The sequence below is a fragment of the Mya arenaria genome, chromosome 5, assembly GCF_026914265.1.
Source record: "Mya arenaria isolate MELC-2E11 chromosome 5, ASM2691426v1".
Taxonomy (NCBI): domain Eukaryota; kingdom Metazoa; phylum Mollusca; class Bivalvia; order Myida; family Myidae; genus Mya; species Mya arenaria.
In genome coordinates, this window is record NC_069126.1 from 10,258,349 (window position 1) to 10,275,470 (window position 17,122).

At 35.5% G+C, this 17,122-nt stretch overlaps 1 protein-coding gene and 1 long non-coding RNA gene across 2 annotated transcripts; both read right to left on the minus strand.

Moving 5' to 3' along the window:
* Positions 1-478: 478 nt before the first annotated feature.
* On the minus strand, positions 479-2,974 carry LOC128233715 (uncharacterized). Its single transcript, XM_052947528.1, has 4 exons — positions 2,947-2,974; positions 2,010-2,192; positions 1,379-1,759; positions 479-554 (listed from the first exon to the last, which is right to left on the minus strand). The coding sequence occupies exons 2-4, from the start codon at positions 2,183-2,185 to the stop codon at positions 530-532; spliced, it is 582 nt and encodes a 193-aa protein (XP_052803488.1). The 5' UTR covers positions 2,186-2,192; positions 2,947-2,974; the 3' UTR covers positions 479-529.
* A 624-nt stretch (positions 2,975-3,598) lies between these two features.
* On the minus strand, positions 3,599-10,318 carry LOC128233793 (uncharacterized). The gene is made up of 3 exons (XR_008260782.1): positions 10,257-10,318; positions 8,387-8,597; positions 3,599-3,743 (listed from the first exon to the last, which is right to left on the minus strand). It is a non-coding gene; the product is annotated as an uncharacterized LOC128233793 (long non-coding RNA).
* Positions 10,319-17,122: the final 6,804 nt, after the last annotated feature.

A 17,122-nucleotide genomic window follows, 5' to 3' on the forward strand; every position in this document is an offset into this window, starting at 1 on the left:
AAAATCCTCATAATTCTAAACTAAAAATTATAATACCGAAAATGTGAGAAAATATTGAAAACTATTATTATAATATACAGTACAAAGTGCATATTTATAAAAAAAATATTTTTTCAATATTTTTTCACATTGAGATTTTTTTGGATTTTTAAAAAAATGATTGAGTTTGAAAATCCGGTGCCAGTGCTCCCGAAGAAGCATTTATGACGTAATTTATCACGTGGTATACACACACTGTTTATTTGTTTTAGTGTACCGTTAACCGACATTTGTTTATACATGTATATATGTTTTTTGTACAATTAACCGATCAATGGATATGTATATTTTTGTACCATTAACCAACAATTGTTTATACATGTATACATATAGCTTTTGTACGAGTCTGGTATACATAGGTACTACATAGCAATAATTTCATAAACAAAAAGCAAAGCAAACATCCAAGAGAAAAAAGTATCAAATAAACGCGAAGTTTGTTCTTTGTAACTTTATTGCAACAATTTCATTTTAAAAATGTTCATTATGTTCAATCCCTGAATCTCATATTTGACCTGTAAATAGAAAATAACGTTTATTGCACAAAGACAAGTGTTTGGTGTACGCGCCGGTGTTGATACATGTATATTAAAGTTATTATTACACTTATAGTAAGTACTTCGAGCATAAGCGTTCACGCATTTTGATTGAAACTCAAAATTTATAACATACATTATGGGCGAAGTCATTTTAAAGCTGCACTCTCACAGATAAACCATTTTTACAACTTGTTTATTTGTTGTCTTGGAAAGAGCAAATTTTTGCGTAAACATCTTCAAACCAATGATATAAGATTGCTGACAAAAGATCAAATCGCCGATTTTCATATTTCTGTTAGAAAATTAATGTTTTATGGCTTAAACCGTTACTAACAAAACATAAATATTTGAACTTAAATATAAAAATCTGCGATCTTATTTTTTGTCAGCAGTCTTATATAACTGGTTTCCATGGATTTTCGGAAAAAAATTGCTCGTTCCAAGACAAAAAATAAAAACAGTTGTCAAAATGGTAAATCTGTGAGAGTGCAGCTTTAAACGCCACTGGAAATATAACCAGACTTGAGATGTTTAGGAGGATCATGAGAGAATTGCCATTTTAATCAGATTTATTTACGCAGTTGAAATGCTGAGTAACTATGGAATGTTTGACCATTAGAAGTGTAGGTATCAATACTTAGCTGTTCCGAAACCATTACAGAAAAAAGTCTTCGAGATTTAAATCAATTGATATATAATATTCTAAAATCAATGAATGTGATGATTCGATATGACGGACGAATATCACGCAGCATAAAACAAGATTTCTAGCAACTATAGTATGATTTGGACAACAATACCTTCTCCCAATAACTTGTCCCTTATGGAAGCCTTCCCCGTGGATAACCGACATGTTGTGGGCTATCTGACTTTGGCTTCCGGTTGCTGACCCTATCTGGTGGCTGCTTGATGTGTGTAGTGCAGTCTCTAGTGCGCCATGTGATACTACCTGAGCAGGTTTCAGAGTTATAGGAGTCGAACTGTTGTCATTGGCCTTCTCGATATCCAATGACGCAGAATAATGGCCATGAGTGTAGTTTTTCATAGAATTGGTGCCAGTAGGTTTATGTGTTTGCGTGTAAGTGTCAGGTTTAGGGGCTGCAACTGTTTCATCGACTGGGCCGGGTCGTAAACTCCACACGTTCAATACGTTCATGCATTCTGGTGGACAGGGCAGACCACTGAAAACGAATTGATACGGGCTGTTTTGACACAAACACTAAATGTCAGCATAACAAAGGGACACATACATATGTGATAGTATATAATTGGCAAAAGAAATAGTCTTATGACTGGCCCTAAAACCATGGCCAATCACTAAAACGTGTCTTATTTATCCCCAAGCCGTGGCCGACCCCTGAAACATCACCAATCCCGTATACATTAAAACTACAATACTTGTTCGGTGCAATTTCAAAAGAATGTTCATACTTTACACATATTCCTTTGCATTTCTGATAGAGGGCCATGTTGACCTCAGCATTCGCGAGACCGAACGCAGCCTGTGATGGTGTTGTTCCGACGACGAATCCGTGTACTGGCATCAAACAAAGAAACACTATGACAATACATGGGTGGATACACCATGCTGACCATGTGACGACCATGCTCCTTCTGAAGAAGGACATACCACGGCTATCAAAAAGTGTTGCGATGAAAACACTTCTGTTATATTTGGGTAGACATTGATAGTTAGACTTTCGTTAAGATTAAAAAAATGTGAAAATGGTTACTTATACAATGACACTACAGGGACAAGCGCAGTTGTCAAACACTCACGTATAGACCTGTTAAGAAGAACAAGGTAAGGCCCAAACAAGACACAATCAAACGTCCAAACACCACCAACAGACCACACACGTGTCAAAAATCTTTATTAATTAATGTTGGGATAACCGCCCGAGAACGGCTAATGAAACACTAAAATATGAATTCACCGGGGGTGTTAACTGGTATAAAATGACTCTCTGTAGATATGGGGGGGGGGGGGTATTCAGTATGCAACTTAAGTCAATCTTCTGGTCATACATCATTGCCTCCATTAACTTAGAGGGCTTTTATTTATATTGAGCGATCCGATTAGCTATATCGTTATTTGATCCAATTAAGACCAGTATGGAATACCACCACTGGACATTAAAATAAAAAGCAACTCTTTTTGTATTAATCTACTGTGACACAAACAAATGCTCTACATTTTCTATCTATGTTTCATATATCTTTAAACACTTGGTTGTAAAATGTCTTCTCTCATATTACAACTAGAATGATGAGATTTTGCTAAAATTTGCAGCAACGTGTGAATTGCGGCGTTTTAAGTACAAAATAAAACGTCAGTTGATCAATTGTAAACAACGTATAATCTTACCTCGGACTGTTGATAATGTCGTCATGTTCCTCCCCATTCACTGTTCTTCTGCTGTTATCTTTCTCAACGATAAATTTAGCTCAGTTGGTCAGGCGTTAGAGAAAAATATAATAATTGCGTGGACAAATGCGATAAATTTGTTGATATTTATGACTTAAACTTAAATCATGACTTGAGCATGAATTGTATTATCTCATCTAAAATTTGGCTATAATAATTTTGAGTTTTCAAACCTATTCACATTTTATAATTGTTTTCTTTTATTGAAAACTGTGAGGGCAAAACATAATTAGTTCAAAGATCAAAATTCGATTCAAACTATTTGTCCTAGCAAAGGGGAAATTAAACTTAGTTCTGGAATAGATATTTCGGAAGCGCAAAATACATCCAAAAGACGTCTGATTGAAACATTTCACTGACAGAAATGATAAATGCAAGCTTGTCAACGCCCCTTACCCTGGGTTAAGCGACATTCAATTTTCCAGAATCATTTAGACATATTCAATGATCCGAAACATTCAGAAATATACAACTGCATTATGGACGACCATGTATAGCCGCCATATTTAACGTATGCATGTGCCGGATGTAAACTATCGATTTGACCATGGATGCCGCATTATGGGAGTAACACGCATGAGCAAAACATATGCTTTGGAAGTACACTTTAATCGACAAAAGCTTTACACCACACAACAAGCATAAGTATAATCGAAACGCAATGTTATCTGCCAACCGAATCCTGAGCCCAGGGGTCCATCAAGGCCTCCGCACATTCTGGTGGACACGGGCCTTGGCTGGAAACAATATTGTATGGTAAAACTATAAAATTGAAAACTATAAATAAATATCGATGGGATTCAAACTTATTTTTTAATTGTATATAAAAGTTATGATAGAGCACTTAATAAACTGTACTCTAAACCAATACACCAAAACTGTTAAACATGCATTATTAACAACTTGAAATATAGTCCTTATTGATTGATTAACTCTGCTTTACCCTTACTAAGCACAAATGAGTTTTGCCTTCTAAATACGTCTCGGTTATTCTTGTTTTACCATTGTCAATGTGTAACCACTATCCAGTGAATGTCTACTTGAAAATATCTACTATTGAGAATGGCTACTGAGCATGGCTATTAAAAATGGCTACTGAGAATGGCTACTGAGCATGGCTATTAAGAATGGCTACTGAAAATGGCTACTGAGAATGGCTACTGCTGAGAATGGCTACTGGGAATGGTTACTGAGAATGGCTACTGAGGATTGCTACTACTTTGAATGGCTACTGAGAATGACTACTGCTAGGAATGGCTACTAAAAATGTCTACTGAGAATGTGTACGGAGAATGGCTACTGAGAATGGCTACTGAGAATGGCCTCTAAAAATGGCTACTGAAAATGGCTACTTAGAATGGCTAGTGAGAATGGTTACTGAGAATGGCTACTACTGAGAATGGCTACTGAGAATGTCTACTGAAAATGTCTACTGAGAATGTCTACTACTGAGTATGGCTCATAGAATATCGACTACTGAAAATGGCTACTGAGAATGTCTACTACTGAGAATGTCTACTAATGAGAATGATTACTGAGGAGGGGGGCTACTGAGAATGTTTACTATTGAGAATGGCTACTGAGAATGGCTACTGAGAATGTTTACTATTGAGAATGGCTACTGAGAAGGGGGGCTACTGAGAATGTTTACTATTGAGAATGGCTACTGAGAATGGCTACTGAGAATGTTTACTATTGAGAATGGCTACTGAGAAGGGGGGCTACTGAGAATGTTTACTATTGAGAATGGCTACTGAGAATGGCTACTGAGAATGTTTACTAATGAGAATGATTACTGAGAAGGGGGGCTACTGAGAATGTTTACTATTGAGAATGGCTACTGAGAATGGCTACTGAGAATGTTTACTAATGGGAATGGCTACTGAGAAGGGGGGCTACTGAGAATGTTTACTATTGAGAATGGCTACTGAGAATGGCTACTGAGAATGTTTACTAATGAGAATGGCTACTGAGAAAGGGGGCTACTGAGAATGTTTACTATTGAGAATGGCTACTGAGAATGCCTACTGAGAATGGTTACTGAGAATGTTTACTACTGAGAATGTTTGCTACTGAGAATGTTTACTACTGAGAATATCTACCGAGAATGGCTACTGAGAGTGTCTACTGAGAATCTCTACAGAGAATGACCACTGAAAATATTTATTGCTGAGAATGTATCCTACTAAGAATGGCTACTGCATGCGAATGGCTACTGAGAATGGCTACTGAGAATGGCTACTGAGAAGGGGGGCTACTGAGAATGTTTACTATTGAGAATGGCTACTGAGAATGTCTAATGAGAATGTCTACTACTGAGAATGTTTACTACTGAGAATGTCTACTGAGTAGGGGGGCTACTGAGAATGTTTACTGAGAATCTCTACTGAGAATGGCTACTGAGAATGTCTACTGAGAATCTCTACTGAGAATGGCTACTGAGAATCTCTACTTAGAATCTCTACTGAGAATGTTTTCTGCTAAGAATGTCTTCTACTAGTAATTGCTACTGCATACGAACGGCTACTGAGAATGGCTACTGAAAATGGCTACTGAGAATGTCTACTGAAAATGGCTACTGAGAATGGCTACTGCTGAGAATGGCTACTGAGAATGGTTACTGAGAATGGCTACTGAGGATGGCTACTACTGGGAATGGCTACTGAGAATGGCTACTGTTAGAAATGGCTACTAAAAATGTCTGCTGAGAATGTGTACGGAGAATGGCTACTCAGAATGGCTACTGAGAAAGGCCTCTGAAAATGGCTACTGAAAATGGCTACTTTGAATGGCTATCAAGAATGGTTACTGAGAATGGCTACTACTGGGAATGGCTACTGAGAATGGCTACTGCTTGGAATGGCTCCTAAAATGGCTACTGAGAATGTTTACTATTAAGAATGGCTACTGAGAATGGCTACTGAGAATGTTGACTACTGAGAATGTTTACTACTGAGAATGGCTACTTTGAATCTCTACTGAGAATGGCTACTGAGAATGTCTACTGAGAATCTCTACTGAGAAATACTACTGAGAATGATTACTGCTGAGAATGACTTCTACTTAGAATGGCTACTGCATGCGAATGGCCACTGAGAATGGCTACTACTGAGAATGGCTACTGGGAATGTTTACTTCTAAGAAGGGCTACTGAGCATAGCTACTGCTGAGAATGGCTACTGAGAATGTCTACTACTGAGTATGGCTCATAGAATATCTACTACTGCGAATGGCTAATACTGAGAATGTCTACTACTGAGAATGTCTAAAACTGAGAATGTCTACTACTGAGAATGTCTATTACTGAGAATGGCTACTGAGAAGGGGGGCTTCTGAGAATGTCTACTACTGAGAATGTCTACTCCTGAGAATGGCTACTAAAAATGTCTACGTAGTATGTATTCTGAGAATGTTTACTGAGAATGTCTACGGAGAATGTCTACTGAGTATGGCGACGGCTGAGAATGGCTACTGAGAAAGGCCACTGAGAATGTCAATTGTGAAAGTCTATTGAGTATGTCTACTGAGAATGTCTATGGGGAATGTCTGGTGAATTCTTATTGCATTATTGATAATGCATTGCGCGTTACATGAAAATGTCTCCTGAGAATGACTACTGAGAATGTCTTCTGAGAATGTCTACTTGAGAATATCTACTAAGAATGTCTACTGAGAACGTCTCCTTGAGAATGTCTAATGAGAATATCTACTGAGATTGTCTACTGAGAATGTCTAATGAGAATGACTGTCTACTGATAATGTCTACTGAGAACGTCTACTTGAGAACGTCTAATGATAATGTCTACTTAGAATGTCTACGGAGAATGTCTACTGAGAATGTCCACTTGAGAATGTCTACTGAGAATGTCTACTGAGAACGTCTCCCTGAGAATGTCTAATGAGAATGTCTACTGAGAATATCTACTGAGAATATCTACTGAGAGTTTCTAATGAGAATGTCTTCTGAGAATGTCTACTGAGAACGTCTACTTGAGAATGTCTAATGAGAATGTCTACTTAGAATGTCTACTGAGAACGTCTACTTGAGAATGTCTAACGAGTATGTCTACTTAGAATGTCTACGGAGAATGTCTACTGAGAATGTCCACTTGAGAATGTCTAATGAGAATGTCTACTGAGAATGTCTACTTGAGAATGTCTGCTTTGCAAGTATATTGAATGTGTCCAGTAAGAATGTCTACTGAGAATGTCTACTTAGCAAGTATATTTAATGTGTCCAGTAAGAATGTCTACTGAGAATGTCTACTTAGCAAGTATATTGAATGTGTCCAGTAAGAATGTCTACTGAGAAAGTCTGCTTAGGAATATCTACTACTGAGAATGTCTACATGTTTAATCTTGACATAGGCATTAGAATGCCCTGTAATCTGTGTTTTATACATGGCATCGCATTCGTAGCGTCACGGACATTCTGTCAAACAAGTACACTAGTTCTTGTAGGATTATTATTTACTTATAACCAAACTGTTAACCGAGAAAAATGCTTTGAACTGCATTCACACATGTCTCATGTTCTTCCGCGAGGGAGTAAGTTTTAACATCTTTCGTTTAAAGACATTTAATCACTCTTAAACGGACCTCTTTTCAAGATATAATGTTGGCGACATATTTGTCTTCAAATACCGTTTTAATTCAATGAGTTTTTTTAATGACACTCACAAAACAGCAACTGGCAGATACTCATTTAAACAAAACATTTACTTCAGTTTCTGATGAAGTTGTATAATTGTTACAAACAGTTTGTTCACATCTCTCACGATTCCAAATAACTCAATGTCTGCCAGATTAAAACATGACGTAGATAAGGTCATTTAGGGCATCTTTATGCTATCTCATTGCTAAACATGTTTATACATGATCTCGCCACCAATGTCCTATATATTTATCTGTATAGAATACACAGCATGCAGACTATGACAACCGTACACTACCATCTTCTGTAAGTCTTAACCTCAATTGTAAGGCAGTAAAAAGCGTGTTTACGTTCTTAATTGCAATTCATAAATAACTTGAAACTACAATGTTAGAATTGCATTTTCACCAGGAGCGACCAATGGGTACCGCAAGGCGGAACTGAACAAAATAATATCCAAACTTAAATATCCAAACTTAAAAGCAATATAAAACACATTGCCAGAACGTTTGTTCGAGTAAAAATGGCCTTTACATTTTACAATGTGCTTCATGTCAAAGTGTTTCAGCTTTTTGGAACAACAGTTTTAATGTTTGGAGATATTTGTGTGTAACGGCAGTAGCGAAACGTGACGCTGACTATCATCCTTAAATATAAACTAACATTTAACATACTCATTCCTCAGCATTATCTAAAACACAATTTTATATATAATGTTATGCTCACTTGGCACAAATTCGTTTACACTGTTGTCTTAATATCTGTTCTGGATTCGTTGCGGGATTGTTGGCGTTATTGGCATTTGGAGCACTTCCGGTTTTTCCTGATGGCCCTACATGTTCACTGTCCGCGTGTATCCCTGGTAACGTGACACCAACAGTTACTAACCCAACAAGGACAATAACGCTTATGCGTTGCATTTCTAGTTCAGACTTATCTACAACAGATCATCATATTTGGTTTAATCAAGTGGACGTTCAAAATCCTGCCGACCGTAACGCTCACACCTGCAATTGATGGTAGGATTTGTCTTTGTCAGATGGAGAATGTTTCTGTTGTTTGACCTTCGTTCATTGACCAGAATGATGAGGATCCTGTTAGTGCACTTGCTTTATGTTTAGTCTGTGGTCATCTAGACGGGGCAGTCTTTATTTATTTGTAACGTCGATATTCCCACAACACTTAACACCACACGTTTGCATAGTATCGTGCCAACGAACGTGATACATGTAAGTATAAAAGATCAAGATAGTGGTAAATATTTGCCAGCATGTCTTAACTAAGAAAAAATACAAAAGATCTGTAAGACACGAACATTATTATTATTATTGTATAGAAGTTCTATTTGGCATTTATACGTATGCATATGTACTTGATGTGTGTGCCTTTCAACCTCACTTTGTTGTTATGTTATTGGGCCCGTCCCTGTAGTTTTATATATATTGGAATATACTTTTAGTGGTATAAATAATAACAAAATCTGCCTTAGAAACAATATCACGTACAGACGTACAGATGTACAGACAGATGGACAGACAGACGTGCAAACAGACGGGCAGACAGACGGACAGATAAACGTGCGAGCAGACGGACAGACAGGTGTGCAAACAGACGGGCGGACGGACAGACAGACAGACAGACAGATAAACGTGCAATCAGACGGAGAGACAGGCGTGCAAACATACGGCCAGACAGACATACAGACAAGTGCACAGAGGACGTACAAACAGACGTACAGATAGACGCTCAGACCGACATGCAAACAGACGGACAGACAGACGTGCAAACAGACGGACTAACAGACGGACAGACAGACGTACAGACATACGTACATACAGACATACGTGCAGACAGATGTACAGACGAGCAGACAGACGTACAGGCATACGTGCAGATAGATGTACAGACGTACACACATACGTACAGACTGATGTACAGACGTACAGACAGACGTACAGACCGACGTACAGGCAGACGTGCACATAAATATATAGACCTACAGACAGACAGGCGTACAAACGTACTGACAAACAGACGGACATACGTACAGAAAAACAGACGGACATACGTGCAGACAGACAGACAGACGGACAGACAAATGTACAGACGTACAGACATACAGAAAGACGTACTTACGTACAGACAGACAGACAGACAGACAGACATACGTAAAGACAGACGGCCGGACGGACATAAAAGATTATAATTACTTAATCCGTCTCAGAATCAATATCAAGTTCAGACATACAGATATTCAGAAAGATGGACAGACAGACGTGCAAACAAGCATTCAAACAGACAGGCGTGCAAACAGACGTACAGACAAACGGACACACAGATGTACAGAATACGTACAGACAGACGTACAGATTGACGTACAGACATACGTGCAGACAGACGTACAAATGTACCGACAAACAGACGGACAGACAGACGGAAATATGTAAAGACAAACAGAAGGAAAGTTGTGCAGACAGACTGACGGACAGACAGATGTATAGACGTACAGACATACAGACAGACGTTCAGACAGACGGCCGGACGGCCGGACGGACATTATAGATTATAATTACTAAAATTTAAACACATGACGTACCTTATTGAATTATTCCAATTTAGTCAACGAAAGCTTTCGAAATAAAGGTCATTATCGCATCTATGTTCATTAACTTAAATTCCGTTGTATTTATATAGAGATAACATGGTCTATATGTAGCTCGGCTGAAACGACTTGTACAGTAAAAGCATCATTTTCGCTCATATGAAAATTGGGGTCTTCAAAGACGATATTTGAGCAAACATCAAATGTTTGAATGGTTCCAACTTTTGCTATCTTAGATTTACACTCCTAATGATTTGCCACACTTTTGCTATCTTAGATTTACACTCCTAATGATTTGCCACACTTTTGCTATCTTAGATTTACACTCCTAATGATTTGCCACACTTTTGCTATCTTAGATTTACACTCCTAATGATTTGCCACACTTTTGCTATCTTAGATTTACACTCCTAATGATTTGCCACACTTTTGCTATCTTAGATTTACACTCTTCATGATTTGCCACACTTTTGCTATCTTAGATTTACACTCCTCATGATTTGCCACACTTTTGCTATCTTAGATTTACACTCCTAATGATTTGCCACACTTTTGCTATCTTAGATTTACACTCCTCATGATTTGCCACACTTTTGCTATCTTAGATTTACACTCCTCATGATTTGCCACACTTTTGCTATCTTAGATTTACACTCCTCATGATTTGCCACACTTTTGCTATCTTAGATTTACACTCCTCATGATTTGCCACACTTTTGCTATCTTAGATTTACACTCCTCATGATTTGCCACACTTTTGCTATCTTAGATTTACACTCCTCATGATTTGCCACACTTTTGCTATCTTAGATTTACACTCCTCATGATTTGCCACACTTTTGCTATCTTAGATTTACACTCCTCATGATTTGCCACACTTTTGCTATCTTAGATTTACACTCCTCATGATTTGCCACACTTTTGCTATCTTAGATTTACACTCCTCATGATTTGCCACACTTTTGCTATCTTAGATTTACACTCCTCATGATTTGCCACACTTTTGCTATCTTAGATTTACACTCCTCATGATTTGCCACACTTTTGCTATCTTAGATTTACACTCCTCATAATTTGCCACACTTTTGCTATCTTAGATTTACACTCCTCATGATTTGCCACACTTTTGCTATCTTAGATTTACACTCCTCATGATTTGTCACACTTTTGCTATCTTAGATTTACACTCCTCATAATTTGCCACACTTTTGCTATCTTAGATTTACACTCCTCATGATTTGCCACACTTTTGCTATCTTAGATTTACACTCCTCATGATTTGCCACACTTTTGCTATCTTAGATTTACACTCCTCATGATTTGCCACACTTTTGCTATCTTAGATTTACACTCCTAATGATTTGCCACACTTTATTTCGTCATTCACACAAAATACATTTTACAAAATAATGAGCGATGAACAACATCGATACTTTTCATTCGAAACTGCTTGCATTACATTTATTTTAGAAACAGGAGCTTACTTTTCTTATGTGAAATTTCATATGAACATGCATTTCTCTAGTTATTGCTCTAGTCTAATCCGGCAAATGCTCGGGCACTGTGTGCAAAGCGCTATGCTCCGCCCACTTATCTACCTCATTAGCATATAGTAAGTCGGTGAAACTTATTGACATTTAGGGATTTAGTTGCTATTTCCCATACATTTCTTTTAAATAAAGCATCGCGAGGACCTCCGGACTTTAATCAGACATGATATGAGACTATCATATTTATATATACTCACTTTTATATTTTCTTATTACTTTATCCTAAAGACCAGAAAGCCACTGTGCAGGAAATTGGAAATATTACAAAAAAATTAAGGAAAAATAAACCTTTCGCTGGTGACAAATTGTTAAATGAGTACTTTATTGCAACTATTGACGTTTTATCGTCTCATTTATAGTAGACATTTTTAACGGTATTCTTCATACCGAGTGTTTTCCCGACCGATGGATGGAAGATATTATAGTGCCTTTGTTTAAGAAAAATGACCCCCCCTTGATGTAAATAACTGTAGAGGTATTACGCTTGTCAAATTTTCACGGGAATACTTAATAAACGTATTACACATTGGGCTGGAAATAAGTATATTATTATTATATGATGCCCAATTTGGTTTTAGAAAAGGTCGCTCAACAGTTGATGCAATTTTTGCGCTGAATGCTGCTTTAAGTAAATTTTTGAATGAAAATAAACACCTAGCCTGCGCATTTATAGATTTTAAGAAAGCCTTTGACAGTATGTATAGAAATGGTTTTTGGGTTAAGTTATATAATGTAGGTGTTCGTGGAAAAACGAGTTATATTTATTTGATAGAATTGACTCAGGTATTACTTTAGAATAAATATCTTTTATACTTATGTTTTTTTGCAGATGCTATGGTTATAATGGGGCAGTCCCCAGAAGATTTGCAAAACAGTTGTTGAATTCATATTGTAAATGTTGGGGATTAGAAAGTAATCCAGATAAAAGTAAAATAGTTGTGTTTAGGAAATGAGGTCCTGTCAGAATTTTTGAAAAATGGACATACAATGGCTGTACCTTAGAAGTTGTTGATAATTTCAACTATCTTGGAACGGTGTTTAATTATACTGGAAGCTTTATATTAATTCAATCGACACTTGCTGGTAAAGGTTTAAAGGCTCTTAATGTCCTTCTTTCTAATGTTAAAATAAGCCTTTAAAACCAAGTACAGTTTGATGCATTTGTCTCATCAGTTCTGAATTACGGTTGTGAAATATGGGGATTTGGAAAAAATAAGGAATTTGAAAGGGTTCATCTGATGTCTTGTAAATTATTATTACATGTTAAACAGTCCACATCTACACTGTCAATTTATGGTGAACTAGGAGGATATCCGATGTATATAACAAGACATACACGAATTATAGAATTTTGGTGTAAAACGCTTAATAGCGATAATATAATCGTTAGTACTTTGTATAATAATCTTTTATCAGATTGTGCGTAAGGGAAAACCAATTGGGCTAGTAATGTAAAAATGTTGCTTAACACAACTGGTTTTCCAAGTGTTTGGATAAATCCTAGCTGTGTCGATGTGAATGCGTTCTATTTAGTTTTTAAAGAACGCCATATTGATCAATTTAAACAATCTTCGTATAACTCTATACATAACAGCCCAGTCTTGTGTACTTACAAACATTTTAAAACTTCTTCGAACGCTCTATGTATCTGGATAAATTTTCTTCAAAGTTTCGAATTCCTCTTACTTAATTGAGACTCTCGTCTCACCAGTTACGTATTGAAACTGGGCGTTATGGAAATAACAGAATTGATCATCATGAACGTTATTGCACCGTATGTTATAATGGTGACATTAAAGATGAGTTTCATTTTGTTTGTGTTTGTGATGTATAATTAAGATGACTTAAGTAGAATATATTTGGGAAGAAAATATATATCGTTAGGCCTAGTATGAAGAAATTTATTGATCTTCTGCACGATAATAAATATACCGTTCAGCTTATTTTGTGCAAATTTATTTCTAAAGCATTTGAACGTCGTTATAACACTGTAAATATTTTTTCATGATCTTTATTAAAGGTTACATTTTAGTTTTTTTGCATACCATAATATCGATAATATATTTAAAAAAAATATAGCTTTCATCATGACAAATATGATAAATATTTACTAGTAAGTTGTTTGTCCACCCTCCCTGTGAGTGTAAGTGAAATGTTAGTGTAACGTAAAAGTATCTAATGCAAAGATTTATGTTAATATATTAATATTCATTTTTTTTCATGTCTGAGATTTCAAACCTATCATGTTATCGTTGTATATATGTTTAATTGAATGTATTATATATATCATGTAATGAGGAACACTTTGTGTTCGAGTTACTTAATAAAAAAGAATCTGAATCTGAATCTGCTACGTCTTTTATCAGTAGAATTTTAATTGTAAGAAGCCAAACAAGTTTGAACTACAAGTTGATGACAAAATCTTCTTCACAGGCAATGACCGGATCGCCATTGAGAATCTTTGCATATTTTTTTGTTTTTCACTGGTCTTTAATGCATAATTATAGCTATACAAGACACACATTTTATGTCATTTGTCATAAAGATTACGTTTGTTATTTTGCCATTGACGTTTTTGCGTCGTTATGTCTTTTTTATTACCGTTACGAGGCAATGGTTTGTATGAAAATGTTCAACACTGTTATGAAGATTTTGTTGGAAGCGTGTGCTATATATTGTAATAATTTGTCTCTTTTTGGTCAAACTACCTGTCCGAGTACTTGTAGACTTTTAAACAGTTAGCCATTTTTTTTTATAATTATTTGCTTTTATTATGTGCTTTCCGGTGGCTTATACAGATTTCTCAGTAAAAAAAATGATAATCACTGTTTCAAACAATTTGATAGTTTGTAGTTTTAGACCGTTCTCACGCAATTTAAAAGACGTCATTTCCGAAATGACGCTATGTCGGCATACAATTTGGTGCGCTTTTCGGAAAAAAAAAGCTTTCATTGTATATCTTTTTAGGCATGAAATAAAAAGAAAATATGCTTATGATATATAGCTTTTGGTGCTCATTCGGTGAAATATAAAACTTTCTTTCATGCTTAACGATGAAATATGGGGTTTTAACAGTGAAATAACAACAGTGAAAATATCAATTTGATATTTTCACTGCAAAATAAGGAGTGAAAATATCAACTTTCAGAACTACTTTTAAATTCCTTTGTTGTTACATGTACTTGCCTTGATCAAAACAGAACACTGGACTTCAGTAAATCATATAAAAAAATGTTAAAAAACAAAAATAAAGAAATATTTTATAAATTTAAATAAATATAAAATTGGAAATTAACAACTTACCGTTTATTACCGGTTATCCCGTTTATCAAACATTTTACTGATCTTTGAAGCTGAATGTTCGAACATTTGCTTTCATACCAAACAAATTACAGACAAAAACAAATGTTCAAACATAAATAAAATTTTATATCATCGTTCAAATGTATTTTGAACAGTTTGCCGTTGTAGTACGTAAAATGAGCTTCCCGGAGAATTCACACACCAATTTACAGATAGAACCGGTATTTTTTACCCCACCCGCAACTCAAAATGTGTCAACAAACTAGCGTGGCATTTACTCTTTATCTGAAAAACAAACATTTTAAAGCAAAACAGACTGGTCTCTGACAGTAAGATGACTGAATATTAACTTACTATAAAAACACGCGTACATGCAGGCTTTAACTAAGAAGAATGGTTAAAATCCAATGAGTATCCACGTTTGTATTGCTAACACATTTGACCTTCCAAATTTTCATTCTTTAAATAGCGGCGTAGTAATTTGGATATGTATTCATGCCCATCTTAAAATAAAAAGTGTTTTCATTATTTTTTGGAAAATATGTGCACTAATAATACTTCATTGTTTACTGTTCATAAAGCTTTGCAATAAAAAACGAGCGAATATAAAGCTATAAGAATGAATAGCAGAGAACTATTTCTCAGCAAACCGAAAGTAGAAAAGTTGACAGCTATAATTATGCATGAGGGGCGCCCCACGGGTAGCGGCGTAAAGCCCACCCTTTTCAAAAAAGGGGGTAATTCAGAAATAAATAAAAAAAAAACAAATAAAACTCCGATTATAAGCATAAAAGAAACAGAAAATTTGTTTATTTCAGTGTAAGATCGTATTTAATTTCACTCGTGATCATAAAAATACTACATTTTTACTCGTGGCTTCACCACTCGTGAAAATATGTTTTTATATGACACTTGTGTAATAAAATACGTTCTTACACGTTCATACATATTGAAACTAACACTTGTGCTCTATATCATATTTCATTTTTTGCAGTATGATTAACCAAAATGTTGTCAAGAAACCTTGCGAATTTTAAAAGATTATAAACTATGTATGTCTATTTCCAAGTTTAACAGTAAACATATTGGCATTCATTTGTTACTGTACGAATAAAAATACTCCATGCAGAAAGAAGCAAAATATAAGAACAATAAAATAATGACAAATTAAACAAAAACATCGCAGATTTTGGTATACGTAAGAGTGAATATTTCACCTATATGTATGCATATCTTTCAATGTAAGTTTTTTATTCGTATACACTATGCCTTGTACAGTATTGTAATTGTATCTTTTTGCTTGATTGAGCATACGTGCTTTAAAATAACATATGAAAATCATATGCACTGCAGAAAATGATGAAAGATATCCGGTCACATGTGTATTTGGCAAAACACACATCAAATACAACTAACACTATGTCTACTAGTAGAATATGTCGCGAACAAAAATTCACACCAAAAACAAAATGATTTGAATATAGAAAGTTATCAGTTTATTTGATACTGCTATTAAGGTCACAACAAATTGGTTTCTAGGTAATCGTATTTTGTTTTGAAAAGGCGAAACCTTTTTTTCCATTTTCCTACTTAATTGGAGCGAGTGACAAGCGATCTGGTAAAACAATATATTTTTGTACTTGAACATGGTACAAATGCATAAACATAAATACAATGCCATTACTTTATTGCTAAATAAAAATAATTCCTGGCTGTGATGAAAGCAAACAGTCATGTTTCGAATATCGGAGACTTCATGGTTACCAATATATCAGACAAAGATCAATCCCAACAGCTCTCTGCTCGTGTAAGGTTAAATATTCAGTTATCAAATAAAGCCAAAATTTATGTTTCCAATTTTTATAATGAATAGAATAAATTAGTATTAAAATAACTCATGTACATGAACATTTTGATCAATCAATTTTCTTTAATTGTCTTCATCACGGAATGCGGTACAGGTAATGCTGACTTTCTTTATTGAATGTAACAAAATTGACATTTTGA

Bases quoted from the DNA above. Each gene is read 5' to 3' on its own strand.
- LOC128233715 (XM_052947528.1), bottom strand. From the start codon at position 2,185: ATGGTCGTCACATGGTCAGCATGGTGTATCCACCCATGTATTGTCATA. The intron at 1,760-2,009 runs GTATGAACATTC...ATTCGTTTTCAG, and splicing joins TGCAAAGGAATATGTGTAAA to TGGTCTGCCCTGTCCACCAG. The intron at 555-1,378 runs GTATTGTTGTCC...TTCTATTTACAG, and splicing joins GGACAAGTTATTGGGAGAAG to GTCAAATATGAGATTCAGGG.